The 13134-nt window shown below is 49.8% G+C and overlaps 5 protein-coding genes across 5 annotated transcripts; 4 read left to right on the forward strand and 1 right to left on the reverse strand.

Moving 5' to 3' along the window:
* Positions 1-1143: 1143 nt before the first annotated feature.
* N7537_002766 (putative protein kinase Yak1) lies at positions 1144-4178 on the forward strand (the record flags this gene model as incomplete). Its single annotated transcript, XM_056893824.1, has 8 exons — positions 1144-1693; positions 1751-2022; positions 2069-2268; positions 2335-2494; positions 2549-2808; positions 2857-2976; positions 3028-3386; positions 3436-4178. 8 exons carry the CDS (start codon positions 1144-1146, stop codon positions 4176-4178), a joined length of 2664 nt encoding a protein of 887 aa, XP_056758819.1.
* A 1138-nt stretch (positions 4179-5316) lies between these two features.
* nip1 (translation initiation factor eIF3 core subunit c) lies at positions 5317-7988 on the forward strand (the record flags this gene model as incomplete). Its single annotated transcript, XM_056893825.1, has 2 exons — positions 5317-5653; positions 5743-7988. 2 exons carry the CDS (start codon positions 5317-5319, stop codon positions 7986-7988), a joined length of 2583 nt encoding a protein of 860 aa, XP_056758820.1.
* A 1487-nt stretch (positions 7989-9475) lies between these two features.
* N7537_002768 (uncharacterized protein) lies at positions 9476-10943 on the forward strand (the record flags this gene model as incomplete). Its single annotated transcript, XM_056893826.1, has 3 exons — positions 9476-9500; positions 9610-10213; positions 10448-10943. The coding sequence occupies 3 exons, from the start codon at positions 9476-9478 to the stop codon at positions 10941-10943; spliced, it is 1125 nt and encodes a 374-aa protein (XP_056758821.1).
* Positions 10944-11318: 375 nt separating this feature from the next.
* On the reverse strand, positions 11319-11669 carry N7537_002769 (uncharacterized protein). The gene is made up of 2 exons (XM_056893827.1): positions 11568-11669; positions 11319-11516 (listed from the first exon to the last, which is right to left on the reverse strand). Exons 1-2 carry the CDS (start codon positions 11596-11598, stop codon positions 11377-11379), a joined length of 171 nt encoding a protein of 56 aa, XP_056758822.1. The 5' UTR covers positions 11599-11669; the 3' UTR covers positions 11319-11376.
* A 324-nt stretch (positions 11670-11993) lies between these two features.
* On the forward strand, positions 11994-13097 carry N7537_002770 (uncharacterized protein; the record flags this gene model as incomplete). The annotated part of the gene is made up of 4 exons (XM_056893828.1): positions 11994-12095; positions 12158-12381; positions 12437-12783; positions 12847-13097. The coding sequence occupies 4 exons, from the start codon at positions 11994-11996 to the stop codon at positions 13095-13097; spliced, it is 924 nt and encodes a 307-aa protein (XP_056758823.1).
* Between the last annotated feature and the right edge of the window lie 37 nt (positions 13098-13134).

A 13134-nucleotide genomic window follows, 5' to 3' on the forward strand; every position in this document is an offset into this window, starting at 1 on the left:
CGTTTTCACATTGAGATTGGTATAGACATGTTTTCTACCACATCTTTCATTGAATTCCTTATAAACTGTGACATTTCTCACATAATCCGCAATATCAACCTTCCAAGGTTGGAATATCCAAGCATTGGCCATCCAGGGATGCCTAAGAGTAGATATAGATCTGCTCACTTGGCACGGCGCAAAGAGCGGCGAGCCGATGTGATGGTTGAAATGAATGGAATTGCTTTTTCTTGATTATATATCTCCTCAGAACACCATGTCATGATTTCAACGAAATGATCATCTCCCAAGTTTTGGACTCCCAGCCTAAACTATATGGAATCGATGACGTCGCAGCAACAGTATATAAAATACCATCAATAAGATACTCCGTAGCTCATTTAGTCCATTCTACAAAGTATATATGTAGTAAATATGTTCAGCCCAGTTATTATTAAAAAAAAAAAAAGAAAAGGCACTCCGACAGTTGGGCATGCAATGTGTCGATCATGTGAGAAGAGTCAGGTCGCCAAGGAGACCACAATCCAGTACGAATCTCAAATATCGAGACTTTAGCATCAGGATCATAACTATCTGTGTGTATTATATGGCCCCTGTAATTAGGTATATAAAGAACAGAAAATGATAAATGGTAGCACCGTGTAGATTCACTTTGGCCAACCCCTTCACCTCCACTTGAAACTCATCTTTCCCCTCCTCTTCTTGATCTCTGGCTATATACCAAAACTATCTATGTTTCGATGAACCAAGTTATTGTTTAACATAGTCTCTGTTGATGCCAGCTTTGTCTTTGATTTGCCGTTTTTACCGGGTCCCAAGACAAGTCTATTGACTTGGCTAAACCCCCCCAGCCGCCTACGTCTACTGCGTCGCAACCAAATTGCGACCGCCCCCCTCCTCTCCTCTTCAAAACTTGTCTTCTCCAACAATTCCTCAGATGATGAAGCATAGCACGACCTCATTTTAACGCCAATTCCCTACTTTCCATCCTCTACCCCTCGAATTCCGTCAAGACACGCCTCGAAGCTGCGGTCGCAATACGAGTGCCGTCCCCGCTGGCATCCCACGGACCCTGATCGCAGTGCTAGAGACGAACACGGACCTCGAATCTATTTGTTGACCCCAAAAGAGGGTTTACCCAAAATGGATCCTGGGTGGCAGCCTTACCAAGATCCTTTGATGGGCCACCCTGCGCAGTTCAATACTGTGTTGGCATCTCATCCCCAGCAACTAGCCTCGAAATACGGTCAGCCACCACAGTCACAGCCGCCCGTCGGATACACGTACGAGACATTCCAGACTCCCGGCACGACATCCAAAGCCCCTTCGACCGGCTCAAATTCCAAAACTGTCTCCATGGCTTCCTCCCCCACCGCCACGCCACGTACTCGGGATTATGTCACCGACGCGGATACTACCATGGAGGACGCTGACCCGTACAACCGGGCGAAGTACCCCTCGAGGCCAAACCACAATCGCGCCTCGTCACAATTCTTGAATCAAGCAGAGGAATCATCGGCTGCCCGCAGATACTCTCCGGGGCACGTTCTTTCGCCGCCGATGTCCTATCCCACCAGTCCTGGGAAGTCCCAAGGCACCTATGGATTCCCATCCGCTCCCCAAAGTGCTTCCCGCCGGTCCCCTGCGAAACCAGAATATGCATCACCACCACAAGGATATCAATCGCCGCCATGTGAGTTTGATCTCAATTATTTGTTCTGCCATGCCCCGTTTACTAACATGTCGACAGCCAACCGGGCCCCTAGACTTCCTCCCCTTCAATCTGGCGACCTCAGCCCAGACCAGTACTACCCACCATCCGCATCTTCACACATGAGTCCAGGCTTTGGTCCAGGGTCGCGATCTCCGCGATCTGGCTCGCTGCCATCTCAGGCCCCTTTAGTGCCCGGTCGCGGCCCTGTTCCCAAGTTCCAAAAGATCCAGTCTGTGCAGGAACTGAAGCCGCGCATGAATGTACAACCTGCATATAGGCGCGCGAATCCAGAGGGTGGATTCATCAGCGTGAGTGCTCAGCCAACCTCACCCTGGCTTTGACTAACTGGTTCAGCCGCTTCAATCGTTGACAACCCACCTCCCGGCTACGTACCGGATATGCAACCCTGGCTTCAACTATGAGTCTTCGAGAAATCCGCGACGAGTATTGACCAAACCCAGCAAAGGAGTCAAGAATGACGGGTATGACAACGAGGATAGTGATTATATCCTTTACGTCAACGATATCCTTGGAAGTGAGGAAGCCGGTCACAAGTATGCCCCCAATTTCCCCTGGATAGCCGACCCCCGGGCTAACAATCATTTCTCCTTCCGATCTAGAAATCGATACCTCATTCTCGATGTTCTAGGTCAAGGTACCTTCGGGCAAGTCGTGAAATGCCAAAACTTGAAAACGGGAGAAGTGGTGGCTGTCAAAGTCATTAAGAACAAGACTGCCTACTTCAACCAGAGTATGATGGAGGTTTCTGTGTTGGATCTGGTATCGCATATATCCCCAACCAGTCTCATTTGAACCCCCGCTGATTCCCCGCAGCTCAACAGCAAATATGACAAGAACGACGACCACCATCTGCTTCGTCTCAAGGACACATTCATCCACCGTCAGCATTTGTGTCTCGCATTTGAATTGCTCAGTGTCAATCTCTATGAGCTGATCAAACAAAATCAATTCCGTGGATTGAGCACTACCCTTGTCCGGGTGTTTGCCCAGCAATTGCTCAATGCCTTGAGCTTGTTGAACAAAGCGCATCTGATTCACTGTGATCTGAAGCCAGAGAATATTCTCCTGAAAAAGTGAGTATCGCCGGTCAGCTTTCAGAGTCAGTATCTAACTATCCACAGCCTCGAGAGCCCAATTATCAAGGTCATCGACTTCGGCTCTGCATGCGATGAACGCCAGACCGTATACACCTACATTCAATCACGATTTTACCGATCTCCAGAAGTCCTATTGGGTTTGCCGTACGTACTTTAGCCTCATCTGTTTTGTTCCTTGTTAATTTGTGCTCTTAGGTACTCATCTGCCATTGACATGTGGTCTCTTGGGTGTATCGTGGTGGAACTCTTCCTGGGCCTACCTCTCTTCCCCGGCTCTTCGGAGTACAATCAAGTTTGTCGGATCGTCGAGATGCTAGGTATCCCGCCAACATGGATGCTGGAGATGGGCAAGCAGTCGGGAGAGTTTTTTGAAAAGACACAGGACGAGTTTGGAAGAAAGACGTACCGCCTCAAGAGCCTGGAGCAGTATTCCCGAGAACATAACACGAAGGAACAACCGAGCAAGAAATATTTCTCGGCCTCAACACTGGAGGAAATTATCCGAAGTTACCCAATGCCTCGGAAGAATATGAAACAAGCAGAGGTTGATCGAGGTAGGCTTTCTTTTTTACATTCACTTTGAGACTTGACTAACCATTGCAGAACTGAACAATCGCATTGCTTTCATCGACTTTGTGCGCGGACTCCTGTCAATCAATCCTCTCGAGAGATGGTCACCTCAACAAGCCAAGCTGCACCCCTTTATCACCCAGCAGAAGTTTACGGGGCCATTCATGCCACCAATGAATCTTAAGTATTCGACGGCTAATAAGCCGGCTCCGGGGGTTCAACAACAGCAGCAGGCCGAAGCCGCTAGCAAACAAAGAGCAGCTCAGGCGGCGCATGCGCAAAATGCCTATGCCGTGCAGATGAACCAATTCCATACTCCACCTCAGCCCCCGCCTCAAGCCCCGCCCATGTACAATGGCATGTACCAACAAGGTGCACCGCCTCCTCCATACCCTACCCAGCAGCCACCTGGCTACGGTCACCAAATGGGAATGATGCCAGGCAACCAGGTACCCCCTCAAAGTCTCTACGCGCAGGCGACTACGCGAGCGGGCCGTCAACGAGCCTCTACCATGGATCCCAACGGAGGAATCCCGACTACCATCCAACGAGTCGCTAGCCACCTGGATCCGAACGCACCGATTCGATTGCAGCCCAGCCCCGCGTATTATCCACCTCCTCCTGACGGGTACGTTGATGCTAACGCCAGTCAACGGCGTCGTGGGAGCCGGGCGGGCAATGCAAATGGGAACCAACGCAACCGGGATTTCATTCGCACTCTCGAAGACGGTGTGCTCAGCGAAGGATACATGGGCCAGCAGAACCAGTGGCACTAGGACATCGGGGCAACGGGGCATTTCCTGTGCCCATCATTCCCTACGACTCGGGAGCAGGCACACTGATATATTTTGCCCACGGGTGTCAATGACCCCCAGGCACTATGTTTGTAAGCCTTGCTCTGCTGACCCATTCCTTGCCAGCCAACCTGTTCTTATATGACCGGCTCTTGTAGGTATGAGTCAAGAAAAAAGAGCCCTTCAATGGGTCAACGTGGTCGACAATGGTCTCGGACCGCTGATATACGATCTGCATTGCTACCTAGCGCTAGATCGATCTGCACGCTTACTTACCGTGAGCTGTGCCCATCAGTGGCCAAATCCTTCGCCACGAGATATCACTCCCCGCATCATCATCATCATCATCATCACTATTTCATTGCGTTTCATTACGTTTCTTGCTGTGTTACGATCCCAATTATGTTTCTGCAATCTCTGTAGGCAGTGCTTCGGTATATCTGTCTGCTTTTTTTTCGTGAATTTTCTCTCTCAGCATAGCCTGGATGGAGCATGAAAGAACGATCTCATCCATTTCTTTTTTTTTTATCTCGTAACTGTTTCAATTAATTCGGATCGTGGGGATGTTGCTCAATTCGGTTTTCTTTCTTTTCGTCGAGGTAAGTTTTTCGGTCGTATATCATGGCATGGCATTTCTTCCAGGGGGCTCCTCGTTTTGTTTTCGGTATGCAGTAAATAGTAGAGTTAATAGTCGAATGATGAATGGAACAATAGTGATGAGTTGATGAGTGCAGCTTCAAAGGTTTCATTTCATAGAGATTTCTGTGCCGGCCTGTGCCTGATCGGTCAGGCGTTCTTCCCAGTAACCAATATAGAGTAGATGAGAGGAAATTTCGCGATTCCAAAGCTGCTTGAGTAAGTCAAACTTCTTTTTCAGATATCTCCGTACTAAATTCAAATTCAGCAAATAGTCGAAGCAAGTCAAAGCAATAACAGAAGTATAAAAAAGGCCATCACTATTTCTTTGTTATGCGCTATGCCTAATTAGGTTTAGTCAGCCCCTCGCTTAAATTTCGTGTGTGGCTCTCAACTGCGGGAACTTCAACTTTGTATCGCCGACGACCTGATTTTTCAGCTTTAGGATCGCCATTTCCTTTTAACGAAACCGCAATCCGCAACCATGGCGTCGCGTTTCTTTTACGGCAGCGGCAGCGACAGCGACAGCTCGTCTGATGAGGAGGAGGAGGTCTACCGCTCCGGCTCCGGCAGCGAGGAAGATTCTGACGTTGATGACTCCGACTCCGGCTCCAGCACCGATAGCGACGAGGAGGGCGACGAGGGTCGCACCGGTGCCTCCAAGTTCTTGCACGATGACTCCGAAAGTGAGGAGAGTGAGGAGGAGGAGAAGGTTACAGTCGTGAAGTCCGCTAAGGACAAGCGTCTCGAGGGCCTCGAGAGCACCATTCGCCTGATTGATAACGCCGAGAAGATCAACGACTGGGCTGTTATTGCCACTGGTGAGTTCGCTCGCTTCCTGGGAGGACCAGAGAGCCAGCAGAATTGGAAGGCCCGAGGAACGGCATAAACTGACATGATTCCCACACAGAGTTCGACAACCTGAACCGCCAGATGCTGAAGGTTACCGGCCCCACCCCCAAGGTCTACATCCAGGCCGTTGCCGAACTCGAAGACTTCACCAACGAGACCGCTTCCAAGCAGAAGGCCTCGAACAAGAAGATGAACGCTAGCAACAGCAAGGGCTTCAACGCAGTCAAGCAGAAGATTAAGAAGAACAACAAGGAATACGCCACCCTGGTCGAGAAGTACCGCGCCGATAAGGATGCCTTCATGGCGGATCAGGTTGAGGCTGCCCCCGCCCCTGCCCCTGCCCCCAAGCCCACCAGGGTCGAGAAGATCGAGAACTTTGCTGCCGCCGCTGCTGCTGCTGGTGAGGATGATGGATTCGCTACTGTCGGACGTGGTGGCAAGACCCTCCAGTACACCCCCGAAAGCATCCTCAAGCACCTCCGTGTCATTGTTGAGTCCCGCGGAAAGAAGAACACCGACCGTGCCGACCAGATCCGCACCATGCAGAAGCTCCTCGAGGTTGCCACTACTCCTTACCAACGTATCCGCACCTACATGACCCTGATCTCCACCCGCTTCGATCTTACTGCCACATCCACCGCCACCTACATGTCAAGTGAGCAATGGCAGGCCGCCAACGAGGAATACTCTGCTCTCCTTTCCGTGTTGGAAGAGAACCGCCAATTCCTTGTCAGCGAAGTCGCCGACGAGTGGGAGGACGACGAGAAGCAACCTACTGTTGCTGAGGGCGAGATCTTCTTCATCCCCGGATCCGTCGTATCCCTTGTGGAGCACCTCGACGACAGCCTCACAAAGGGTCTCCGCGAGATTGACCCCCACACCTCAGAGTACATTGAACGCCTGACAGATGAGCAGGCACTTTACTCCTCCCTCGTTCGCTCGCAGCTCTACGTTGAGAGCCTCAAGGGTGCCGATAAGAATGGCCAGGACAGCATGAACAGACTGGTTATCAGACGGTTGGAACACATCTACTTCAAGCCCGCGAATGTCATTGCCATTGTCGAGCAGACCAAGGACAAGGCAGTTCCCACAAATATCGAGTCAGCAGTCACTGCTACCTACAAGTCTGGGGATATCCAGAGCCTCGTGGCCTCTATCTGCAACTACCTGTTCGAACACAGCGATGGCATTCCCCGCGCTCGCGCCATGCTCTGCCAAATTTACTTCCTTGCTCTGCACGACCAATACTACAAGTCTCGTGACTTGATGCTCATGTCTCATCTGACTGAAAACATCGCCACTTTCGACGTCAGCACCCAGATCCTCTTCAACCGCACCCTTGTTCAGATCGGTCTCTGTGCCTTCCGTGCTGGCCTCATCTACGAGGCCCAGAACACCCTTGGCGAGATCTGCGGCAGTGGCCGCCAAAAGGAGCTTCTTGCCCAGGGTATCATCATGCAACGTTACTCCACTGTCTCGCCCGAGCAGGAGCGTCTGGAACGCCAGCGCCAGCTGCCCTTCCACATGCACATCAACCTCGAGTTGCTTGAGTGCGTTTACCTCACCAGCAGTGCTTTGCTTGAGGTGCCTCTGATGGCTCAGACCTCCTCCACCCCCGAGCTGCGCCGCCGCATGATCTCCAAGACTTTCCGCCGCATGTTGGACTACAATGAGCGCCAGGTCTTCACCGGTCCCCCCGAGAACACCCGTGACGGTGTTATTGCTGGAGCCAAGGCTCTTGCCGCTGGTGACTGGAAGCTCTCCGCCTCTACATTCGCCGCGATCAAGATCTGGGACCTCATGCCCCAGCCCGAGTTGATCAAGGCCATGCTGTCTCGCCAGACCCAAGAGGAGGGTCTGCGCACCTACCTCTTCACCTACGCCCCCTACTACGACAGCCTCTCCATCTCTTCTTTGGCCACCATGTTCGAACTCGAGCCTAAGAAGATTGTCTCCATCATCTCCCGCATGATCTCGCACGAAGAGCTCGCCGCCGCTCTCGACCAGGTCAACGACGCCATCATCTTCCGCAAGGGTGTCGAGCTCTCCCGTCTCCAGTCCCAGATTGTCACCCTGGCCGACAAGTCTACCAACCTTCTCGAGTCCAACGAAAAGACCCTCGAGCAGCGCACTCAGGGTATGGCCAACGCCTTCCAGCGTGAACACGGTCCCGGTGCCCGTGGCGGCCGCGGTGGTCGCGGTCGTGGCGGTGGTCGTGGCGGTGCCCGCATTCCCCAGGGCGATCGCCGACCTGGTGGCCAGCAGTTCGGTGGTGGTGCATTGGGTGCAGCGATCAAGGCTTAGATTCTGATGTAATGGCATGTTCTTTCTCTTTTATTTTCCCCCTTTCTTCACGGTTTCTTTTTTACTCCTGTCATCCCCTTCGTGTTAGTACGACCGTTCCTTGTTTTTTAGGTCGGAAAAATTGCCCCGTTTCTGCGCTTTTTTTGTGATTAATCTACATGATATTCACGTATGGAAACGATCGAGAAAGAATCAAGGTGCATACTGGTTAGAAATTGACGGCTTATGGATTAGTTTTTGGTTCTCGTGTGCGAGGTGTTTGTAAAATGTCGTATGCTGTAAGAAGTATTTGGTACATGCTTGATAGCAGTCATTTTAGTCTTTCCCCAAAGTCCACTTCATGAGGGCACATTGGAGATGTGGACTGATCCCTCAGGCAGCGATGCTTTACGCCTTGTTGAGAATCTTGGAGACGAGGCAAGTTCACACCCCGAGGGGCATAGTCAGAACCCCAAATCCATTCACTCGGTGTCCCTCCAATATGAAAGAAACTATTGGCCACGCTTTCCATCTTGGGACCCATCTTCTTTCTTTTCCGTCGGCATTACAAAGTACTCTACCGAAGCTCGTTGGCCAGCCTCATGTGTCGTGCCTTCGAACGTACAAATGGACTTGTAACTGACATGAAACCCGGTTTCCAGCTTCTTTGTCACTGCTTCTTTCACACCAATCCCATCTCAAATGATGCTTTGGGTCGAGGCAAAGAAGTGATACACTCTGTTGTAACCAATGGACACTCCCGAATTCCGCATTCGTTACCATTGGCTCAGTACTTGTAAGCCTTTAACAAGCAAGCTTGATCTATTCCACTTTGCTTGAGCCATTGCACGGACTGTTGATATTATCCTTCCTAAAAGTATCAATGGCTGGTCAAAGCACCACAGATCGAAGAGAGTGCGCAAGTCTTCCACATCTCTGGAGTTGGCGAGCGAGAAGCTCAAAAGGGTTACTCTATACCAGACTGTAATGGCAACCCTGGTCATATTGCGCTTGCTTATTGCCCTGGTATGCTTTGGAAAGACGCCCGATCCTCTGACATCTTCTTTGCTCCGAGCCTTCCATCTTGGATGGGACTTGCGGGTACATTGAGATGAGATAAAGAACGTCGAAGCTACCCCAAGGGCTGGATTCTAGAGAGAACACATTTCATCGTCGAGTAATTTCTATTGATGAGCTGCACGCACGAGATTCTAGAATTACTCCCTAGGCTTCTTTGTCGTCTAATAGATGAGCTTTTGGAAATCCAAAATAGCTTTTTTTGGAAATGGCTCCATCGATCGATTCGTTCCTATCTACACCAAAATTCCAGAGATCACTACTCCATAGGTCATTTCAATTCATCGTGGTTCTTTGTACCAGTCTGGTTCAGTTCTCCAGGATGTTCACTACAAATATCTTCATCTATATATCCATCTCAATGCTTCTTCATCTCAAGTTGCCTGGCCCTCTCCTGCCGCGCCGCAAAATTCATCTACCTTTTCTTCAAGATGCCTTCTAGCCGTAGCACGAAGCGTGCGTACTCACAGTCAGCCCCCTGTAGACCCCCGGGGATCTACCAAGAAACACAAACCGGCCAACGGTAGAACGGAGAGCTCTCTTTTTCCCTCTGATTTCTCGTCAGATGGATTTGAAAGCGATTTGCCGCTCGCTCCAGGGGCCCACGACTATGTTGACTACAGCTTGATGGCTCAAGATGGCCAGGATGAGGGGTATTCACGTCCCCGGAGACAACAGCGATGGAAACACGATGGGGACCGGCCTATCACCGATCCAGCTCTTGTCCCGGGGGGCTGGAATGCCGACGAGCTAGATCTCGATGTCAACGACATCGATAGTCAAGTCCAGAGATTTATAGAGAGGATCAGCGATGGAATCTTGCCCAACTTTTTCAAGTTCAGACTGTCACAATACGAGAGAAGAAGGGCTGCTCGCGATGAAATGGTCCATTCTGAACCTGCCGGACTCATCTGGGACATTGTTCGGCGCTTGGAGCATTTGAAGAACATCGAGAAGTATCTCAGCACCAACGGGGACCCTGATAATCAGGTTCCTAATGTCAAGGCTATCATCAAAGCTTACAGGGAAGGTAAATTGGGATGGTCGAGGGGATGGGTCAGCTACTGGTCGAAGGGCGTGCAGCTCAATACCCCCAGAAGTCCGACGCGGATCTTCATAAGAAACTGGCTGGGGAATACGATACCACTTAAGCGTGGTGGATGGAAGGTGTAGGTTGAGCACCACTGAATGCAAATACTATGCTTGGTTTCTGACTTGAGATGGAATATATAGCTTCAGCCACCAGGTGATGCCAGTCTAGCAGCGTTTCACTCATTTGCACCATTTACCAGTCTTCACTTAATTGAGGTATAGTATCTATATCGATCTCTCAGCATATTATTTCTTCCTGGCTTTCGTCTCTTGCCTTTTGCATAGTTTCCGGTGAATATATCGGCCGATAGTCAACGTCCTGGCGCTAATGGCCTCACCCTACGGGTGTGCCATGATACTGGTGCTGATATCATGGCGATACCTCGATGCTATATCGACCAGTTGGAATCGCTCGGTATTCCCGTTCTAGTTCATGGCTATAATCTCATGGACATCCCTGGCTCCACGACTTGTCCCAAGGTTGTGGAGATTGATGTCCGGCTGGTTGACGTCAACAATCAGTCTTTGTGCCATTGGATGAAAATACAGGCCTGTGTCATCCAATCTAGGACGGGCGACCACTTTGGAATAATTCTTTCCGGACCTTTCCTGCGGTTTGCGCTCTACACTGCAACATGCCCAGATGGACAGGGACTTCTCTATGTTTGTAATAACAAGGAGCTCAGGCAGCTGCCAGCCCTCCCAGACGGCTTTGTGCCAGCGGGACCGCCATTTGTGTCTACCGCTCCTGCAGCTCCGGGAGGTGGAGACCCAGCCCGTTTCCTACTAGAACAGAATAAGGCATAAGACCGGCACCAGTGCAGCCACCCCCAATACCACTACCAGCGAAGGTACCATCGAATACACCAGTGAAGAAAGGTAGAAGAAAAGGTGGAAAGGGAGGGGTTCTTTAAGTGTCGTTTTGGTATCTGTAATTGACCTGCTTGCTTATTACTTGCTCTCTTGATAGTTAGATTCTGGGTGGTTCTCAATCCTTGCATTTTATATTAAACATATTTGAATCTTGTTTCTGATTTTGTCTTTTACACTGTTATATATCTGCTCCAATTGACATATAGTATCTCGCACTCATTCCTAAAACTCTATTAACGCCACCGCTCCATATCCCCCTCCCGAATTTCAATCCACCAACCTTTCCTGATAACAAGTCCCTTGCAACGCTTTTTCAAAAACATGCGACACTCACTTCCTCAAACTAACAAATCACACAGCCTTGTAGTCAGCCGGCCTTCGCCGCCTTGGGAGGGTACTTCTTCCCATCCTTCTCAACTTGAGGTGTGCAGGCACACCAATCGCCTTCGGGAATTGAGTCCATCACCGAAGGGATATGGCTTCCACAGCCCCACCAGGTGACCTTGTCTGTAATAATTATCAGCTGCTGTTTTGGACAGAGAGATAGTGAAAACTTACTGCAGGTCGAGCAGGTAGCCTTCATACACATGATGATATAGGATTTGTATATTGGTTTTAGAGGGAAGATTGCTGAAGTGGAAACGTCGGAATATTTGGCTTTTATATTCTTTCCCTCCGATATTAGTCATAGCCGTGACCGCGCGGGCTCCGGGGGAAGCCCTGAAGTCGCCGATATCTGGATCCCGAATCCCCGATGTGTGCTTTTCAGAGCGATGTGATTGGGGTTTGGCAGTATATAGATTAGGAATTCTAAATACATAAACAGTTAATTATACGTTTTAGACTCTACAGTAGATGTAGATGCAGTAAATGCGTGAAAACCTGCTTGGTGGGGTTATCGCGGGGACCTCTTCCGTGGCAACTTCCAACTATTTCGACTATTCGACTATTTCGACTATTTCGACCATCAAACACTTCTCAATCATGACGGTCATTGCTGTGGCTGGTGGAACCGGTGGAGTGGGCAAAACTATCGTTGAAAAATTGCTCGACTCTAAATTTGACATTGTCGTTTTATCTCGCAGTGTATGTTAAATGAGACATTTTCCACTTGAGAAAGTAACTAACCTTCTTCTCACGTAAAATAGGACCTTTCTTCGCAGAATGTTCAAAATGTGCAGATCAACTACGAGGATATTCCCTCAATGGCACGTGTGCTTGAGCGACACAACATCCATACCATCATATCCGCCATTGGTCTTGTTTCTGATGAGACGAGTCAATCTCAGTTGAACTTGATCGAAGCTGCAGAGAAGTCAGCATCGACGAAAAGATTCATCCCCAGTGAATACTCATTCGTCCAAACTACCGAGTAGGCCAGCCAGCTTCAGCTGTGTACCATTTCATGCTGATATTTAACGTTCCAGCTTACTCCCGATTGACCCTAGCATTCAATACTGGCTTGATGCGGCAGATCGTCTCAAGGCTAGTGGATTACAATATACCAGGGTAATCCCTGGTTTCTTTATGGACTATTGGGGAATGCCACATGTCCAAACTCACCTGCAGCCCTTCACCTTTGGTATTGACATATCCAGCGGCGCGGCTGCTATCCCGGGAGATGGGAACAACATGATCTGTATGACATATACGTACGACATGGCTACTTACCTGGTCAAAGCGCTGGACCTTGATGAATGGCCTGAATTCACTGTAATCGTTGGAGATGAAGTTACCTACAACCAGGTTCTCGGCATGGCGGAAGAATTCACCGGTAAGCGAATCGCACATCCTTATTTTAGATACACCCGTAACCTAATAATGATTTCCGAAACAGGCAAGAAATTCAAGGTAACATACGATAGTCTGGAGCAAATCAAGGCTGGTGATGTCACCGTCCCTCCCCAGCCAGATGGAATAGAATACTCATCGGACGAGCTCAAAGAGGTCACTGCGTTGGTGAGCAGACTCACAGTCAACAATGTCTTTCAATTGCCGGGTGATCGTCTCAATACTCGGTTCCCAGAGGTGAAGCCAATTACAATGAGGCAATTCCTACAAAAAGCCTGGAACAGAAACAGTGCATAAACTTCTCAATACCAACAAGCTTCACAATTTGATTTAA

Source organism: Penicillium hordei, assembly GCF_028827395.1.
Source record: "Penicillium hordei strain IBT 12815 chromosome Unknown utg000001l_segment0_segment0, whole genome shotgun sequence".
Taxonomy (NCBI): Eukaryota; Fungi; Ascomycota; class Eurotiomycetes; order Eurotiales; family Aspergillaceae; genus Penicillium; species Penicillium hordei.